At 35.4% G+C, this 19,824-nt stretch overlaps 1 protein-coding gene across 6 annotated transcripts in view; it reads left to right on the top strand.

The window, feature by feature from the left end:
• Positions 1 to 19,824, top strand: part of DCAF6 (DDB1 and CUL4 associated factor 6) — a 91,123-nt gene that overhangs the window by 46,981 nt on the left and 24,318 nt on the right. For 2 of the 6 annotated variants that reach the window (XM_074812509.1, XM_074812502.1), the window contains exons 11-14: positions 1,673 to 1,840; positions 8,847 to 8,906; positions 15,463 to 15,568; positions 19,150 to 19,265. In XM_074812509.1, coding sequence (XP_074668610.1) covers positions 1,673 to 1,840; positions 8,847 to 8,906; positions 15,463 to 15,568; positions 19,150 to 19,265 — 450 coding nt within the window. The remainder of the gene's footprint in view (positions 1 to 1,672; positions 1,841 to 8,846; positions 8,907 to 15,462; positions 15,569 to 19,149; positions 19,266 to 19,824) is intronic. The other 4 variants (XM_074812540.1, XM_074812522.1, XM_074812513.1 and 1 more) reach the window with 3 other exon arrangements.

Genomic DNA, 19,824 nt, shown 5'->3' with positions numbered 1-19,824 from the left:
TTTTGAACTTGTTACATCTTAAATTGTAACTGCCTCTGGACTGAGTGGAACTGAATCAGCAGCAAGTACTGAAAAATGCAAGTTTAGACATCATTGAAACTTCCTTAAAAGCATTTCTAGACTGTTTGGAGTTCTAACATCCATAAATGTTCATGGCACACGAAAACTATTCATAACAAATCTTTTTGATGCCATATTTCTTTCAGGAATTATATACGTTTCCTTCTTGTTATGCTTCAACCATAAACTGGCAGGATGTATTTCCCAGGAGTGGTATTAGACTGAGGATATTAGAGCTCATGACTATTTGATATTAACTGGTGCCTCCTGCTAATTTTTGAATGACTGGATTATGTCTTTGGGTTTGTTTCTTTTTATGAAAGAAAAATTAAAATTTACTTGCTTCACTAAGTGAATAAGGGTTACAGAATATTTGTAAAGCTTTTGCTTGGATGAAAGCTTATACATCAATGTAGTATTTTAACACTTCATAGTACTGATTTTTTTTTTTCTTTGCAGATTTCCTCATATCTTCAAAATATTCCAGAGTGTCCTTGATATAAATACTTTCAGGATAGGTCTAAGCTAGCAGTTTATGGCAGAACTAGCTAGAGCATTTGAGTCTGAATTAGCTTCTCTACCCTACTGTATTATAGGTGAGAGTAGTTCAGCCGTGGTTCAGGTCAATGTTGTGCTTCAGCTATTGCTAATAAAGACACAATCTGTGTTGTATAAAGAGAAGTGCTTGCTGTACAGCACTTGTGTAAGTGGAGAAAATCTGCAAAGAGCATGGAAAGAATAAAAAATTACTTGGACACGTACTTTTATAGCAGTTTGCGAAAAATAGTTAATCAGACAGTGGATTGGTACATGCTAAAACAGTATAACTGAATAAAGACAAAATGATGGAAACAGTGGAGTCTAAAGGTGGAACTGAAAGAATAGTCTAAGAGAATGATGCTAAGAATTGTTTATGAACCAATAAATTACTTTCTCTGTAGGATCACTTAACAGTGTTTTCAGACTTTGAATCCTCACCCACTGGGAATGTCTTGAGATAAAAAATGAGTTCATGGTAAAATGTATTTTTTGATTAGATGCTGTTCTGCCACCTATTTCCATAGTCCCAGTTTACTTTTTTCACAGGTTTGTTTTGGACAAAATTGTACTAGTTGGTTTTTTTTTTTTCACACCAGGAAGCTATCACACACGTTTTGAAAATTTACCTGTAGATCACAGTTGCATAATTTCACACCACAAATATTCTCATTTGTTATATGTGTTAGGAATATGAAAATGAATACTTCTGTTTGCTTTGTTTTGAATCAGTCAGGATCTATCTATTTTCATTAAATAATTATTTGTTAAATGGTTTAAGTGTTGGAGATGGGGAGGTGGGTATATTTTATGACATGACTCATGAACTTTAAGTCCGTGATCCATGCATTTAGGAAGAGACAGACAATTTCAATACTTTATTTTATAATTTCTGGATGTTAGTAAATGATTTACATAATTTTTTTCACTGTAATTACACTTAGTATCTGTTGCTTCTCTCTGTGGTCAGTCCTTCCACCCCTCCTCCCTGTTCTGTATATTTTATGTTCAATGCTTCTTTTACATACGTTTTTTTCTTTTTTTTTTTTCCCTCCCCTCCCTCCCCGTTTGTCAGAGTTAATGGGACCTGAGTTAGCTATAATCCGTAGGGGTCTGCAACGACTGAGGCTTAAGAAGGCAGAACAACAGAGACAGCGAGAGCTAGCTGAGGGTTCAGCACCACAGTCGTCCTCCTCTGATCAGTCCTCCTCTAAGGGCTCCTCACAGGACCCTCAGACATCAGGTTGTCATTTGTCAAGGTTTCTTAAAGCAGCTAACGTAGTTATAGTTTGTGCTGCTGTTGTCTGCTGAGATGCTTCTCTTCCAGAACGAGAGAGTTAATGCATTTGCTGCTTGTCTTACCTTGCATGTGGTGGTGTTTATCATCACATGGTTAGGGAAAGAGCAATATTGACAGTTTTCATTTGTCTAACATGTTTGGATTATATAGCTAAATGATACTACATGAAGAAAGTTTCCTAGGTGCATGATATCAGGTATGTGCAATGTTCGCTAGAGCAGTTGAGCAACAAATGGCGGTGTCCTGAATAGACTAAGGTACTTACACACTTAAAATTGCATTTCAGTGTTAATTGTATCTGATGGTAACATTTAAGATTTGGCTTTGGTTTAGCATATGTTCTAAATCAGGGTAATGATTCTGTAAAACAGAATTTTGACACTCTTATATGCTATGGTTTTACAGTAAGTATAGTGAAAATACATAGAACAAGCCAAAGTCCCCAGATATGCTCTCCTTTTTTAAATAGTGACTTTTCATTTCACCATCCTCTTACTCCTGTCTTATTGAGATTAAAAATGATTACAAGAAAACCTTGGAGATGTTTATAATAAAAAGAGACATATTTGAGAAAGCTAAGAGGTAAACTGCAGCATAAACTTGAAACAGACTTTGTCATGGTACTATGTGAAAATGAGTGAGCTGCATGCTCTGTGAAAAATCAGCGTATTTTGTGTTGAGAAGTAATGTCTAGCAATGTTTCTTCTGTGGATAAATTATGTGACAGTTGAGGTGTGGCTAAATTATAAGGATTGTGTCAAACATTCACAGCTCGACCTGCTATGGTTCAATCTATTCATTTATCTGGAGCCTTACAGAACAATGATATAACAGTGGCTAGTGCTCTAGTTTCAATACATAGTTATTGAATTTTGAATAACTTCATGCACTAAAAAATTCTACAGTGAGTTTTCAGAATGTTTGGAAACCAGTAAACCTGAAGGGCTGTGTGTTTATCCTTGGAATGGCAGCCATAGGTGCCTGTTACCTGTAGCAGAAGAACAAGAAAAATAATGGTAGCAGTGTTCTGTAGGTGACAGCAGTTTCCTGCCAGGGGGAAAAAAATCAAAAATCCAAAAGCTACTTTTTTCAGCAAACTGAACATCAGAATTTATTAACTCAAAGATATGTATTGATAGAGGCAAAACCATAGCTAACACTTATTTGCAATAGATCTTGATCTTCCATTTTGTTTTTGGAATGACTTAAAATTTATTTTACTAAATTGTTTCCAGTTGAAGTTGGGAAAAAAGTTTTGTTACAACCATATCTGTAGAATTTGCAGCTGGAGGTATATCTGTGGGTATCTTACTACCTCTGAAGTATATGTTGGTCTGGGTTTCACTTGATACTGTCTCGCCCATCTCTTAGTGCTCCTTCAAGGATGCAATGTAATTCTTTACTCCTGGTTGCTTGTGCGTCAACATACTGTAGGATCCATACTGACACAAATTTGAAGCTTTAAGCTGAGTAATTGCTTTCACTAGGAGTCAGAGATGTATTGTATTTAGTTTGGATTCCATCACTGCCTCTTGGATTTTTGAGTTCGCATGTGCTTTGCATTTTAAGGGAACTAATGGGAAGATCCTATCATTTTGTTTGGGATCACCAGGGAACCACGTAACACCTATATAGCCTTGGAGGAAACTAGTATTCAAATATTTACCTCATTCTTCACGTGATGAGAATGAATTTGAAAATTTAACCATTTTACTTGTTAAGTAATTGCTTTGAAAGATAGATTCGCTTACCACTATGGAAACATTTCTGGGGAAAGGAAGGGGGAATAGTTTTGCTATCTGACTTCCAACTCATTAGGATGTATATCTTTTTGCTCTTTGGTCTGGTGGAATTTGTTACCTTCAGCATTACAGATAGTGGAAGATTTAAAATGAGAAATTCAAATTTAAATATTTAATGTTATTTCGGTCAATTATTCCTCAAGAAATTTGATAAAAGATTACCTCTTCCTTTCTACTCATATGTGTAAATACAAGAACTTCCTGATATGCTTCATCAGCTGCTCTTGTTGTATTCCTCCTTCCCTTATTGTGGGAGCAAACAAATGAAACTTGTTTCTTTTGCTGGGGAATCCAGATCAGCATTGCATTGTCTTACTTTTTAATACTTCTGCACTCTGGACATGGATATATTCTTTGTATTTGCTCATTTCTTTTTATGCAAGTTACTTTGGTTTGTTCCCTTTTTCTGACTGCCAAGACTTATTTTTGGAAGATGTGTATCCACAATCTATTCTTTTGGAATACCAGAGCTGCAGATATTTGGTCTCTTGCTTCTCCATAGAGACAATTGTTTTCCAACCCTGTGGTAAGTTGGCATTTCAGAAATGTGATAGGAGAAAAAGATGTTCTTAGTTTTGTGGGGCTTTTTAATAATAATAATAAATTTCCATACAGAGGCAATATCTATCTTTTTTTTTTTTCTTCAAGGTGTCTTTGATGCTCTGTCTTGATGTTTAGTTTTCAGGCACTGTAGTTGTAAATTTTCAGACAAAAAATGACACCCCCAAATGTGTCTGCCACTATGTGAAATGGTGTCATAACCTCTGGCCCAGGGCTGCAAGTTCTCAACCCCTACTCTTGACAAGCTTGGATAATTTACACTTGCAATTTTTTGGGGAATTCAGTGTGAGACTAAGGCCATTTCTTCTGACCTGTATTTCATTCCTAATCCTTATCTTTGCAATCACAGAAGCTCAATTATAGCTGTAGACACAGGGTGGAGAAAAAATACTCCAGTCATGTAAGAAATTACCAGTAGAAAATGTCAAGAGCTGAAAGCTTTTCAGGTTTAGTAGATAATTAGTCTGTATAGTCTGTCTATATATTCTGTCTCCTAGTCTAAGGACTTGTAATAGGTACATAAAGATTTGTAAGCTGTATCTGTAATAGTTAGCCATCACTATTTAGAAAAATATCATCAAAAGTTTATGTTGTTGAATGTGAGTGTGAGTTAACTGTGTAATGATTCACAGTGGGCTGATTTGACATCGAGGAAAAACATACTTCATCCTCAGATGGCAAAGAGACTTTGTTTTAGTGGATACCTCTCAAGCATTGTGTAAATTTGGTAAAACTTTTGTAAGTTTTAGAAGCAGTATATACTGCATGCATCAGGTCTGTTTTGTCTTCAAGCCTTTGAAGCCTTTGATTTAGGTATTGAATAGATTCAGATTTTTTTGATAGCCACTTCATTTAATTAGAGAACTATGGTTTTTTTTATGATATACTTTCTCCAACAAAGCCTAGGTTTTACTTACATTTTTGTGGCATTTCATAACATTTAGATCCTATGCAGTATTTAAACAACAGCATATATGTGCTATATGCAAACTACAAAGAAAGTAAACCTTTTAAACCTACTGTTATTGCTATTCTGCCCAATGCTGGTATGCTGTGTATGCATCACCAGTACCTACATCACTCCTCTTTTTGAGAACTTTAAGTGGATTGAATGCAATTTGAGAAGTTACAGAAATGTGAAGCATCTGATCTTGAACTGAAAAGAAAAAATGAATCAGTAATAGATCGGGGGTTCTTGTAGTGGTCAGTGTGCATAATGAATTAATGTGAACCTTTCTGTTTTAAGCAAAAATTAATTTGATTTAGACTGCATTTATTGTGGAATATACATACATGTGCATTCTGACATATTGCAGAACCTATGATGCAGATTGACCTGATTTTTTTTCTAAACTGGTTGTTTCAAAAGTCTATACAGTCAGTGTCTTTAAAGTGGAACAAATTGGAACTTCATTTCTCTGTTAAAGCTTTCTGTGGAGAACAAGGAGATGACTGCAGTTTTTATTACTAGATTCTCTGCATTCTCTGTAAACATCAGATGTAGAAATGTGTCTATTTGAAGTCCTAAATATGTAACTGAGAGTGTATTCACGGTGCAGAGCAATTATTCCTAGGTATTAAAACAAGTATTTAATTTCTTAGTTTAAGGTCCACTTCAGGACTTTAAAAACTCACTTCTTCAGGCCTGGCTCTTATACTGGAGCTGGTGTTATAGTGATATAAGGAGGAAATTTTTTTTAACTAAATCAGTAGAGGTGGCATGCTAATATTTTGCTGAAGTCAGGTGCTGATTGCCCAAACTATAGGAAGATCCTTCAGCATATAACTGACTTTAAAATTATCTTCTATTTTCTGTTTGAGGTTTCCCAAATTTATGAATCTCCAGTTCCCTCTTTAAGTGGTGTTCCAGTTTAGAATGTACTGGTGACATTACAACCAGTGGTGAACTGCATTGGGATGCAGACCCAGCCTGTGAAGGCTCAGGTAAGAGTTTGGATTTTTGTTTGTTTTTTTAACTATATGGCACAGTTTTGGTAACACTTTTTTCAAAACCTTTATCAGAAATTATGAAAGTACTTTTTCAGAATTTTTACAAAACAAAGCCATATATTAAAAAAAGAGGCATTTACCTGAACTTCTCTAGGCTGGTTTCATGGTCAGGTTTATTTCACTGCCCAGGCTGTGGGGTTCCAGACTGCAGTGCCACTTCAGGGGGTGCTGGTGATCTGTGGCTTCAGAAGACTTGAAAAAGGAAAAGAAGTGACTTTAAAATTGCTACAAACTGAGCTCTTTTCTTAACCATGTTAAATGGAATATTTAGGATGCTTCCTATATGTTGTTTAAAAATTCTCTTAGTACAAGTGAAATGCATTCACAAAGTTGTAAGAAGCCATCAAAATAATAGTGAAACGTGGGAGGTTTAAGCCTAGATTGGCATGGACTACTACCTAGAAAATTTTTCATTTTTATTTACTGTGATTGAATGATGCACATGGTAAAACATACCTGCTTTTTACTTACCATTGTATTACATGAGGTCTTAATAAAATTTAGAAGTGCTGGTAAGTGTAGTAAATATAATTTCTTATGTTTATAATTAAAATATCTTAGTCATATGTCTTCTGTTCATCTTGGTCTGAATTAAAGAGCTGATGAGATTAGTTTTTCAAGACAAGTAAAATGTTTGGCAGCATGATACGCCTTTTAAAAAAGAACATATAAGCTTATAGAAAGAATTGGAGTGCAAGAACAGAGCGTGATGGAAAATCAGTCTTCTCAGCCTGCTGTCCAAGACCTCTCCTCCCTTTAGCACTTCTCATACAAATTAATCCCAATCATGGACTTCATAACTGTAAGTCAGTGATCAAAACCAGCCTGCTCTTGAGAGGGGCGTACCCCTTCCTGTGATGGGTCAGCTGGAATACAAGCAGATCATTTTATGACATGGTGCATCTTTACACCTGCTTTTTTCCTCTGATTTACATTCTAAAAAGTGGGTTACTACTCCACTGAAAAAACTCTCCTGTAAATACTTCTCTTCTAAATTAGAAATTACATGTAAAGTACACTTCACTTTTGGAAAGTGAAATATATTAATGTTACAAGTCTCACACTTAAGAGCTACATCCCATCTGAATCTAGATGACAAATTCAGTGGTCTGGCTTAGATGTGTTTGGTGGAAGGCATGGGGATGGCTGAAAAAAGGTGAAGACAAAGCTGGGCCAATTTTATGTTCCCCAGTCATGTAAATAAACTGTATAAGCCCAGTTACCAAATCAAGCCAGCCTCCAAAACACTGAGCTCACCTCACACTCTCCTGGTCTCTGTTCTTCACACCTTGTTCCCTCCCTTACGCTAGGTATCAGTGTAATGAAGGAACAGGCTGATTCTTGCACCAATGGCTGGGAGGGAAGTATCATTTGAGGATATGTATTTAAACTAGCTTTGTCAATTTAGCAGGTGTTATGGCTGTACTACAAAATAGTTCATGCTGGTGATTCTGGCCCAAACCTAGAAGTGAGCTTCCTGTAGGGGAGAGTGTATTACTTCTTATTGCTTTCCTTGTATAGGTTTTAAATTTATGTTAAAATTCTTTTAGCATGCTGTGATGTTAGCAAACTACAACTCAGTTTATAATAGAGGATATTAAATCCTTTTATCTTAGCATGAATTTGTTTGTAACAGAAGATTAACAAATGGAACCAAGATATGGTAGCCTTGCCAATATCCTTCAAATACTGCACTAATTTATGTACATCAGCTCATCTTAAGATAATACAGAAGTAAGATGTGGTCTTCAGAGGTGACAAGGAAAATAGACTCGCAGAAGATACTGAACTTTGCACCTGTCATTTGTCTGCACAGTGAATGCAGTGCTGGTGATAGATACTAACCAGTAGCATCCAGTGGAAATAAATGCACTTCTGGGTTTTTGGATATTTTTTTTCTGTGATTACATGAGGATTTTTAGAAGACTGACTGGTGTGGTACTGTGATAAACTTATGTTCTCAGTCATCAGATGCCACAGAAGTATAGCATCTAGGAATGCAGAACTCTTGAACTGTTATGAGTGGGATGTATTTTGGTGCTTTAATGGTTTAAAATAAAAACAGTCTATATGCTGTTATACCTGTAAACAGTCTCATCTTTTATATTTTATGCTCATAGGTATAAATATAGCAGATACTGGTACGCCATTGAGTATTTTATGTTGAAGTGTCAATATTCTGAAATTTACATTTAGAACATAGTTTGAAATACTGGTGTCATTTGGTAGTTGGAGGAAAGGCTTTAGGAGTCATAACTCTTCAGTGGTTTTCCTGACATGTTAGAAATTTGAAGAACATAATAAAATCCTTGGTAATGGACAGCCGTTTTTAATATCGACATGTCAGCAAGCTTCAGGCTGTTCAATGGCTGCCTAAAGAAATACATAATGATTTGAAACAAGTGGCTTTGCTTTTGTCATGCCTAGAAAGTGCAATATGGCTGGCTGCTCATAAAACAAACCCAAAGCTTCCTTATGTTGCTGCTTTTTATTTTTTATTTTAAACTAACATATGATCATTGCTGTGCAGTTATCTGCTGCTTATGTTTTAAGTTGAAATCTCGTTTTTGTTTCAGATTCTCCTTCTTCTGTGGTTAACAAACAGCTTGGATCCATGTCACTTGATGAGCAACAGGGTGCGTGTGACAGGAAATGCGCTATACCCAGCCATAGTTGATTGCAATGCTTCCTTTTAAAATTGCCTTTCATGATGATAAACAGTCTAAAAATGCTGTTCATCTACATAAAGTAGAATTCTGTAAGCAGATCTGCTGGAAACTCATTAATTATTTAATTCTCAATATGAGTAACAGAGTAAGGTTAATTGTTTTCAAAAGCCATCCTATGCTCAATTCTTAATGCGTTCAATGTAGGTATAGTAAATGTCTTATGTACTCCACAGACATTTAGAATATTTTTTTAAATGCAAAGTAAAATGAATTCTTTAAACAGTCTTTTCCTGAATGGCTCTTCTTGGATCAAAGTGCAATATCAAGATTGAAGTAACTTTTAATTACATAATGCCAAATTAATTTATCCTATGCAAGCTTTGTTATACTTGTGCAGCTTTGTTATACTTGCACAGTTTGAATAACTCAAGAGCACCTATTGCACTTAGGTGCATCTTACCTCTGTAACCCCCTGTTCTACACCCCTTCCACTAAACAACTACTAGTGCTTCTCTGTAGATGCCCTATGGGCTAGTGGTAGAAAGAGCTTTCTCTATGCCCATTATTCATCAGTCTTCACATTGTGAGCAGCAATGTGGGCCATAGGTGACCCTATTCCACCTGAACCAATGTCATCCATAGTGAATATTTATGCCTGAATAATTAATGAGTGATAGATGGTAATTTAAAAATAGATTTCCATGCACTGTGCATTATGCTTACATCCATATCGAAGCCTCTGTGGAGATTTAATAGCTCAAATCCCACAAAAGAGCTGGCTGTTTCATCTTGTTTCACATTCTAAACTCGAATGCTGTTTTGAAATCCCATTTCTGAAAAACAGTCTGTTTGGCAACTGTTGACATTATGGTATATTTTAGGGTGCCAGAACATTGAAAAAAATCAAGCTGTCTTTTTTATTGACAAAATAAATTCATTTTGTGGAATTACATTTTGTGATGAAATAGCCTTAAACGTCAATGTGTAAATTTGCTAATTATTCGTGGTTCAGTAGCCTACATCACTCCAACAGTCAGGTTTAGCTGGAAAACTTGCTTGTAATTAGTGGCCCAAGATATGCTCTCTGTTATGAACTCAGAATAAAGCATTATTTGATGAGAGTAGAATAAACTAGAATTAACATAGAAAGTCTATATGTTTACTGAAGTTCCTACAACTGCAAAAATTTTGGGAAACTGATAAATTGTTCCATGAAGTTGTGAATTAAGCCCATCTGACAGCAAAGATAAAACCATAAGTTTTGGTCCCAGAAATCAGTTCCCAAATCTGCATCAGATTCCTCTTCAAGCACGATCAGTTGCCTTAAAAACTAGTTTGTGTATTGCTATTGCTAATTGCATAGTTGTAATAGACCCATAGTTGTAATACTCTTGAGTGTTTTTTCTAGTAATTTTTTCCTGTGTTAAGAAATTACTTGAACTAATGTGAAGAGGTTTCCTCTCATGAAAACACTTCAGGTTTTTTAATATGCAAAAAAAAACCCCAAATACATTTGTTTATCCAGACTTTATTGGTAGACCAGTTCTCTGATTGTTTTAAGCCAATGTTTTTCTGTTGTGATGGTAAGGATCACCTGAAGAAGCACAGAATGTTACTTCTAGTTTGGAAAATTAGGAATTTATTAGGAAATCTGTTGTCCAGATGATAACTAGAAAGAACAATTTGCTGAAATCCAGTTGAATTTTGAATTAAACTGCATTAGTTTCACTTCATATTTGAACAGAAATCTCAAAAAAATATAAATGGCTAATGAAGGAAGTCATATCAGTTCTTTTTGTATAAAAATGCTTTTTCTTATTCGTATCTTTTCTTAATTTAGTATTGAATCAGCTGTCTTCTGTTGGACCAGTCTCTTTTGTTGGCATTTATGTTTTTAGCCTGTTTCTGGGTTTAAATATACTTACTTGATACTTACTACAAACATAAAAATTTATAATGCCATTATTCTCACAGTCCAGCAGAAGCTGTAAGTCATTCCTGTCTGAACAAATTGGTTTCAGATGGATTACAGTGATCTACAATAGATTTTTTTTTTTTTTTTTTTGACCATGATTGTAATAGTGGAGGGTGGCTATTAGATTTGTTGCAGTGTAAAGGTGATGTTATGACTTTAAGGTACTGCCTGAATTGGTGTAATTAAAGAGGGAACCTGAAGCTGGAGAACTAGCTTGGTAACTTTGAAGTGTAAATGTGTGTATGCATCCCATAACATTTTAATGCTGCTTCCCACATACACAGAAGCCATGCTGGTTACTGATATTTCTAGTATTTGCAAGTTAGTACGAGGGTTTAGTAATCCCTTATGGTGATGTCCATACCAGATTGTTCAGTGCCACATTATAGATACTTGAGCTGGTATGTCAGCTGTGGCAGAGTTAGTTCCTCATGAACCTTAAGTCCTTGAAACTGTATTGGCATGTGTTGTGTCCCAGCTAATTAGCTCTGCCTCTCAGTCAGAGGAACTGGTTGAGCATTGGTATGCATATAGCACTTTCCAGATCTATAGTGATCTCTGCAGGTACAAGCTTAAGAGCTTCAGACCTGTGCCTCGTTGTAGGGCACAGCATGATCTGTACTGCCTCCTTGGGTAAAGTGCAGTACTATATCTAATTAGTGGAGGAATCATCTGGGCAAAGAAATTGTATGCCTTGGGCTATAGATTAGGCTGGTCCAAAGAATTACTTGATTTTTGGTCTTCCCTTAGACATCATTGTGCTTTATACTGACTGGTATCAGTGTAGCATTGTTCAGTCAGTATTCCTCACTAGAGAAAGGTATCTCCACCCTTCCCTCCAAGTTCAGCTGCTTCTGATGCATTTTCATGTGTTAAGCCTTCCCATGGAATTCCTATTTTCCAAAACACACCGCTTATTTCTTCCTCTTTGGATCAATTTTTCTCCCTTCAGAAGTAACTCTTCGGTTTTCACCCAGAATATAACCCTATCTTCAGAATGTACAAAGCTGATTTTCTTATGAGGAGATCATGATTAGTGCTAGATAGAAATTATTTTGGAAGTTTTTCATGAAAAGTCATCTATCCTTCTCTTGTGAGGTTGCCAATAGACTAGTGAATAGGGCAGCATTTGAGATGTGGGAAACTAGCTTGAAGTTCCTTGCAGTGTTAGATGAAACTAGGTCATGCAATCTGTAAACCTGTCTTTATGTGCTTACCACTTCATAGTTAAGAGCTCCAATCTTTGTGAAGTTACACTTGCACAGGTTCATTTTTTAAGGGAGAAAGTGTGTATGAGAGGTATTGCTTTCAGTTGTGGGGTTTGGGTTTTTTTAAAAACAAGATTATGAACGAAGTTTTGTCTTCAGCTTTAAAGGTGGTAGATTAAAAGTACCTTCCTCCTGTAGGCACCTGGATAATGGACTATTTCATAGGAGTGTCTGTTCTAGGACAGGGTTGCTTATAAAATAAGACTGCCATTTGTTGATAGTACCTTTAAAGTATAATGTGTTTGGCTGTAAAATCTAAGTAGAATTTCAAGGTATTTTTGAGGAATTTGGAATAGAGTTTAGTAATGTGTTGACAAGCTACAACTTTCTCTTGGAACAATTATTACCCTACTAGAGCTTGCAATCAGATTAATAGTTTTGGCCGTAGCTCTCCCCTAAATCACAGAAGCTGTACAACTTTTCCTCTTCTTCCCTTCATTTTTTATCAGTGTGAAGTAGATCTGGTGTGATGGGATGAACCTAGTAGTGAAAGAGAACAGTGCTTCATTCTGATCTAGTCAGTCTTTGGCAATCACATTGTTCTTGAAAACAAAGAGTTCATGACTTCTGGATTTTATGTGTCTTCTCTGAAAGAATGTTCAATTATGCACTAGACAAAGCTTATTAGCTTTCTTCACAGATGCTCCCATTCATCTTTCATTAGCAGTGTAAGTTTAATATAAAATGGTGAACTACCCAACTAATTCTGTGCAGTTTATTATTAGATTCTTATCTGTGTTTTAAAAAGTTTTTTGTTCTTATTAGTGTTGATTTCAAGCCCTAAAGCTAGTTTAAAGAAGAAATGGACCCAATCCAAATTGTAGCTCATGTTATTGTAGATTTAAGAAAAAGCTATTACACAATGTGGTTTAACAGCTATCTGTCTCCAGAAATTTGTAAAAAATTTCTCGGTTAGTAGTGCCCTCTTCAGATAAGTCTACAGCAATTCTTCCACCTTTTTAAGTGTGAATAAATATGAGCAGTGCTTCCACAGTAAGTGTAGTCAGAGGATGGTCTTTATGCATCAATGGTCAAATTTTTTGTTGTTGAGATTTTAAGACAGGAAAGCATTGCTATGGTAATACAAGCTGAGCTTTATGATACAAGTTTAATACTCAATTAGGTTCATTATAGGATAGCAATGTTTGGTTACTTTGGTCAGTAATATTAACTAGTTTTGTGCTGAAACAAATGTTGCATAGCAGGATCAAGTTAGAGCATAGTCATTGTTCGGTGGCTGTCTTGGACTATTCAAGGCAGTAAGTTGTCTGTCATTACCTATCTGGGTTCCCGATTCAAAGATATGCCTTGTCTGTACCTATTACAAGGAAAGTAAAGAATTCTGCAGCTATATAATTTTTCACTCTTTCAGTGTCCAGCTCCTGATGACTTGTGCAGTATGTTGGAATAATCAGTATTTGTACTTGCTTAGGAAGAGATGCTCAAAGTTTGAACGGACTTTTGTACTAAGAGATACTTGCTGATAGGTTGCCAAAAAATAGAGAAAGCACCCGTTTAGTTAAGAACATGTCATTTTTGTTCAAAATATCTATATACGCCACTATAAAATATTTTCTTACATTTGTTTCTTTTCCTACTCGGTTTATTTCAGGAACTGGAAGCCTTGCTTTGGATCAGTTTTGTCCTTGCTCCACTCTAACAAGAGTATAACTGGAACCTTTATTTTAGAGAGGCTATAAGCTTTTCTTTGCGTAGAATGAGGCCCATACCTTATGTACGATTAGGATCGTGGTTCTAATTGGTTAATTCTCTTCCACATTAAACATTTTAGTTTTTCTTACAGGGTTTTTGTGTTTTGTTTCAGTTTTAGGTTTTTTTAAATTTCTCTTCAGAACATGTAGAAATACATATCTAAAGTTCTTCAGAGCAACCAATCAGTGCTGTCATCCTCTGAGTGGGCTTCTGCCTGTCAGCAGTTTAAAAAGATGAGCATTGATCATTAGGTTAAATTCTTATATGCTATTTCATAGTTCCTGTAACTTAATTGTATTTTTTTTAAAAATAAATAACCTGTGGCAGTATTGTAGCCATTACTGTTTTAATAATAGCCTTTTCTGTGGGGGAATTTGTAGGTTTGTGCTTGACTCAAATGTTAGATTTTAGTTGATGTTTACCCAAAGGTGATCTGAAGCTTTTACTTTACAGTGTCAGTCTGCTGCCAATATTGCAAGTATATTTGCAGTCAAATTGCTGTACTCTATAAACCAAAGAAAATATGGCATGGTTTTGTCCAAACAGTCTTGAGAGTAAAAAGCTCAGCATTCATGAAAAGCAAGACTACATAGGCTACTTAGCAGTCATTTGAGTGATGCCTATTACCAAGTAAACTCTCCCATTGGAGTTCTGAGAGAATGGGACCTCTGCAGTGAGGTTTAATCTGATGGTACTTTCCATTAACCCTTTAGTATTGCCCAAGGCCAACTTCAGTATCAATGGTAATTGTGCCATGCATATAAACAGATTGTGCCCATGAATTTTAGTCAAGGGTGGTGGGTGGATGGATGTCATTGAGCAGTTCTGTTTTGAAGGAGCCTTTTGAACATCCTTAAAACTATATATGCAGCAGATGTTTGGCAGACTTGCAGTGATTTTCAATTTGATTCACTTCTGTTGCTTTTGGACATGTGAATAGTTCATTTTGCAAATACTCCCCTTCTGCTTACAGTTATTATAATATGAAAGGTTTTTTAAACACAAAGCTCTCAGAAAATATATTTACAGTGTTTTTATAACAACTAGCTGACAATTTACAGCAGGTCTAAGGATATTGTTAGTTGACTGGGTTCTAAGTAGAAAAAAAATTAGAGAAGGTGATTTTTCTAGAACACTGATTGTGTCTAGATCTCATAATCTTTTTTTATGTGTATTTACTGAGGCAAAAAAGATTGAACACCACTTCCAAAAACATTTTATATTCTTATTATTAATATACTTGATAGAAAAGGGATCTGCTTGTAAAGGGTAATATTGTGTGTACTCATACCTATCTGCAATTTTACGTACCTGCATGTTGAAGGACAGCATCTTTGCTTTTATAAATACAAATAATTTTAGGCCATTTTTAAAGCATTGCAAATTTGGTGTGTTTACTCTGAAACTTCTTAACTTTTGCTTGGGCTGTAAGAGATCTTAAATAGACGTTGTATGTGTTACTACCACTTTGGCCTTTGTTAGGATAATTAAATGAATCTTCAGAATGATAACAGCTTTATGTAAATTACTGATGCCCATCCAAACTTTATCAACCCCATATTTACAGAGAGTGATAAGCCACGAACAGGAACAGGTGAACCAGTTTTAAGTTTGCACTACAGTACAGAAGGAACGACTACAAGCACGATAAAACTGGACTTCACTGATGAGTGGTAAGAAGTTAATTTTCTTTTTGACTGGTTGTTGATCGGCACGTATCGCTCACACTTGTCTAGCATAGATACAGATAAATTATTTTTCCTTATGGTATCTATATATTTTTAGATGTATATAGACAATTTGAAATGGCTGTAGTCCTTAATGCATTCAGAATGTAAAAGACTTTAACAAGAGGGTTTTTTGTGATATTTACTGTGAATCTTTTTAATATTAACATAATTTGAAACATGCTATCTTCATCAAACCCTAGCATAATACTAGTGTTCACTATCTTAACTAAAGCAGAGTAGTACAGCGATGGAGAGGTGGTCCAGGGGCTAGCGCTTAAGTTTTAATTCTCTGCTCTACCAGATTTATCATATGGTATTCCACAAATTAGTCTTTCTGTGGCACAGTTCCTGAGTTGTAAAACAGTGAAATTAGTATTTCTGTGTCCGAGGAGTGTTGATGAATGTCTATGGTTAAGATACCAACTTTGTGGACTGCTTAGGTATTACAGTGATGGCATTCTTTTTAGATAATAAACGCATACTGTCTAACTGGCCTGACTTACTTGGTTTTGTATTGAAGTCTATCACTAGAGCATCTCAGGATCTCCCAAAACAACCATGGTCCTTATTTTTATCTCCTCTTACTTTTATTTCTTTGCTTATGTTTTCAGAATTATTGTAGAAGACAGTAAGTAGAAATGCTTGCTGGCATTTATTATTGGGGAAAAAAAAAACCCACATTTAGTTACTGAAGCTCTGGCTTCAGACATGAAACACACCTTGCCCATAGCAGTTTGGAAACTTTAAACAGTGATATATGTGTTTTCACAAGAATGAAGACTTTGCCCATGTGAATCTGAAATACTGTGACAGTTATGTTCAACCAATCTATCAGACTGTATTTCTATTTAGAGTCCAAATCCAGCAAGCTTTGAAAGAATTAGCTTTGCTGTAATGCTTTTAACTAATTCTGCGTTTAGTTTTGTAGTCATCTTTGTTTAATGCTTTAGGGTAGGCAAATCTCACAAGAGGAACAGAGCATTAACATATGTTTTGTCCGTTTATTTTAGTGGGTTCTTTTAATGTAATAATAAAATATTACTACCACTGTATCACAGAAAACATTTTATTAAACAACATTAATACTTTTTTCTGTGTTTATTTTAAAACAAATTTGGAAAAAAGCATTTTACACTTCAAACAGTTAATCATATAAATGATTCTGAAGATGGAAAATTTGAACAACTACTTCAAAAACAATATTAAGGAAAAAAGGGTGTACAGCAAATGGACATGAGGGACAGGAAAATTACTCGTTAAAAAAATCTGTAATTGGAGAAGTAAAGACTAAGCAAAAACTACTAAAACTTAACTTTGCATATATATTCTGTCTAATAGCAAGTATTTTAACAAATTTCTTGTGCCAAGGGTTAGCACCATGTGAATGACAAGCATGATATATAATACCAAAGGAGAATGAAAGACTAAACATCATGATCTTTTAAGACTAATGGTAGCGATATTCAAGGCTTTAGGACAGTTGTGATAGGCATATTAAAACAAGCAGTGCATGGGAAATAAACCAAAATTATGGGATCTAGAATGTGCATGATTCAATACCTTTTATTTGACAGAATAATGAGTTTTTAGAAACATACATGGTGTAATAGAGAGAAACTATCTGGATTTCCAGAAAGTATTTGACACTTCACAGCATGTTGAACTTCTGTTCAAGGTGGGACGGATAGATCAACAAAGAAACTGAACATGGTGATAAACTAACTTAATGGAGCTTTTTTGTAGTGGGTAGTGAGAGGAAGCAGCATTTCCTAGAAGGACAAAATTGCAAGGCATTGTCAGTTCAGAGGCTAACTAAAAACATCGTGACAAAGAATGTAATAATAGAAGTAGGATGCAGTTCCATATAACAAAATGATGCAGTTGAGGACAAATAACAAAAACCTAATTTGAATGTTGAGTGGTGTGAAAATTAAATGGAGGAAGACATGGACCTACCGGTCACTTCATTCTCAATATAATGCAGCTACTAGAAAGGCAGGTATGATCTGAGATGTCACCACCTGGGAGACTTCAGCCAAGGATGAGAATTACTGGTGCTGCTGCTCAACTCTGCTTTGCTTTGTGACTTAGAATGCTGTGTGCAATCATTGTCATGCTTTTGAGGAAACTGATTCAAATTGGCAGACGTTCAGAGAAGGGTTATGCAGAGAACTGGGGAAACAGAAAACCTAGTATGGATAGTAGGGCTTAATGTAACAAAGCACAGGGTGTTATTTAGCTCTTGCAATACATGTAACTGCTGGTGTGAAAACTAACATTGAAGTAAAAATTAAATCAGAGTAATACATGAATGTAAATTGGCATTGAGTGTTGAGCTAGAAAGTAGATTCCTGAGTCAAAAAAACCCTTGGAGCTTAGATTGTGATTAAGTTCATAAAAGTGATTATATCATATGACCTATATCAAATCCTCAACTTGGTGTCTAGCAGTACCCTTCTTGACTGTCCATTCAGAAACAATGCTGAAAATTCTTGATTTAGAAGAAATACTGTAAGGGCTAGCAAAACTTTTCTTCATACTTCAAATCCAGTACAGCAATGAAACAGACTATTGCTCATCAAGATGAGTAAAATCTCTCATATTTAGTGTAAAAAATAAAAGTACTGAAGTCTAGACTAGGTTCTCAAGAATCTAGACTAAGCATGATTTATGCTGCTTCTAGCAATGTAGCATATAAAATAGTTTAGTAATAACACACAGGTAAGAAGATACTTGTAACAATACAGTCTAAATTCTTGAGAATCATACTTATAATTCTCATAACTCATCTTTGTTTCTGCTTTTGTCCGACAATTCGCCTACAACAAAGATGTGGGACAGGAGAGAATGGGAGAGCTCCGGACCAAGGCTTTGCATTCCCTTAAAGAAGGTCTTTTCCAGAGACTGTAAAAACATTAGTTTTGATGACATCCAGAACACCATTGTTACATATTTCCTGAGGAATAATTTTTCTTATTTTAAACAGAAATTAGTGTTCCACAATAATTATCTAAACATGAATGGGGAGTAAATCTCAAGTACCAGCTTATAGTAAATCTTGAGAAACAACAAAACTTTGAGGATTGAAAGCCTCAAAAGGCACAGGAATGATAGTTAATGGTGAAGAACCTGGAGAATTTTATCTGAATAAGTTTTTTAATTGGATGGGATAAGATTATGTATTAGTTCTCAGCTGACACCTTTAACAAGATCTCTGATCATTTATACATGTAAAAAATGTAAATAGTGAAAGGGGGCAAATCCTTTTGAGTTCTCACAATATTTTAAAAATGAAGAAATCCTTTAAAGGTTCAGGAAGGGAAAAAGAAGACAGAAAGGAGAGAACAGGGCATAATAAAAGAGAATTTTGAAATTGCTGTGAAGGTTGTTAGTTGTAGCTGCTGCCAGCTATTGAATTGTGAGACTGCAGTGAGGAAGATGATGATGGTCAGGCTGTGCTATTGCAGTGGTCTTACTTATTTACATTATTTCCAAATTATTTTTTTTGCATGTTACGTTGCCAGGAGCAGCACAAATTCAAGCTCTAGAGGGAGTGGAAGTCATTGCAAAACTGAAGGCCAAGAAGACTCTGTTAAAACAAAAGCTTCAGAAGAGTCAGGGCCTGAAGATGAAGAAACAAGTAAGATACAGTGTTATTTCTGAAATGTTGAGGTAAAAATTCTGCTCTCGTATGTTCATGACTACCATTAAACAACGATGGGAGTCTCATACACATGCATATGAAGGCAGAATACAGCCATAACAGAATGTGAATTTTTTAGGTAAGAAAAAGATACCAACCTGAGATAGCTGCAAATAAACATAAACAAAATTAACTTATCCTGTCTTTAGTTCCAAACCCCTTATTCTTAAGGACATATTATGCCCCAATTTGTATCAAAAAATAGAACAACTGCACTTTGCAGTCATAAATGAGTGCTAGGTATTTTGTTACATTTCTTTCAAGCTTGCACTGTATTTTGTTACATGTGGTTGTGTTGCTCAATTCATTGCCAAAAGGGCAGTCAAGTCAAATGACTGGTTCCAGATAAATGTGGGGTTTTTTAAAATTACTTTTAATAGAGGGATAACTTAATTTCTGTCTTCAGAAATAATAGCTTTCAGTAAGTGATCATCTGTTTCAAGTGTATTAATGCTGTTTTTGCAGCTGAAGTTCTCATAGCCTAGGATATGAAGTA

Source organism: Strix aluco, chromosome 2 (genome assembly GCF_031877795.1).
Source record: "Strix aluco isolate bStrAlu1 chromosome 2, bStrAlu1.hap1, whole genome shotgun sequence".
NCBI classification, from domain to species: Eukaryota; Metazoa; Chordata; class Aves; order Strigiformes; family Strigidae; genus Strix; species Strix aluco.
Note: the sequence above shows the minus strand (reverse complement) of the source record. Positions and strands in the feature narration are given on the sequence as shown.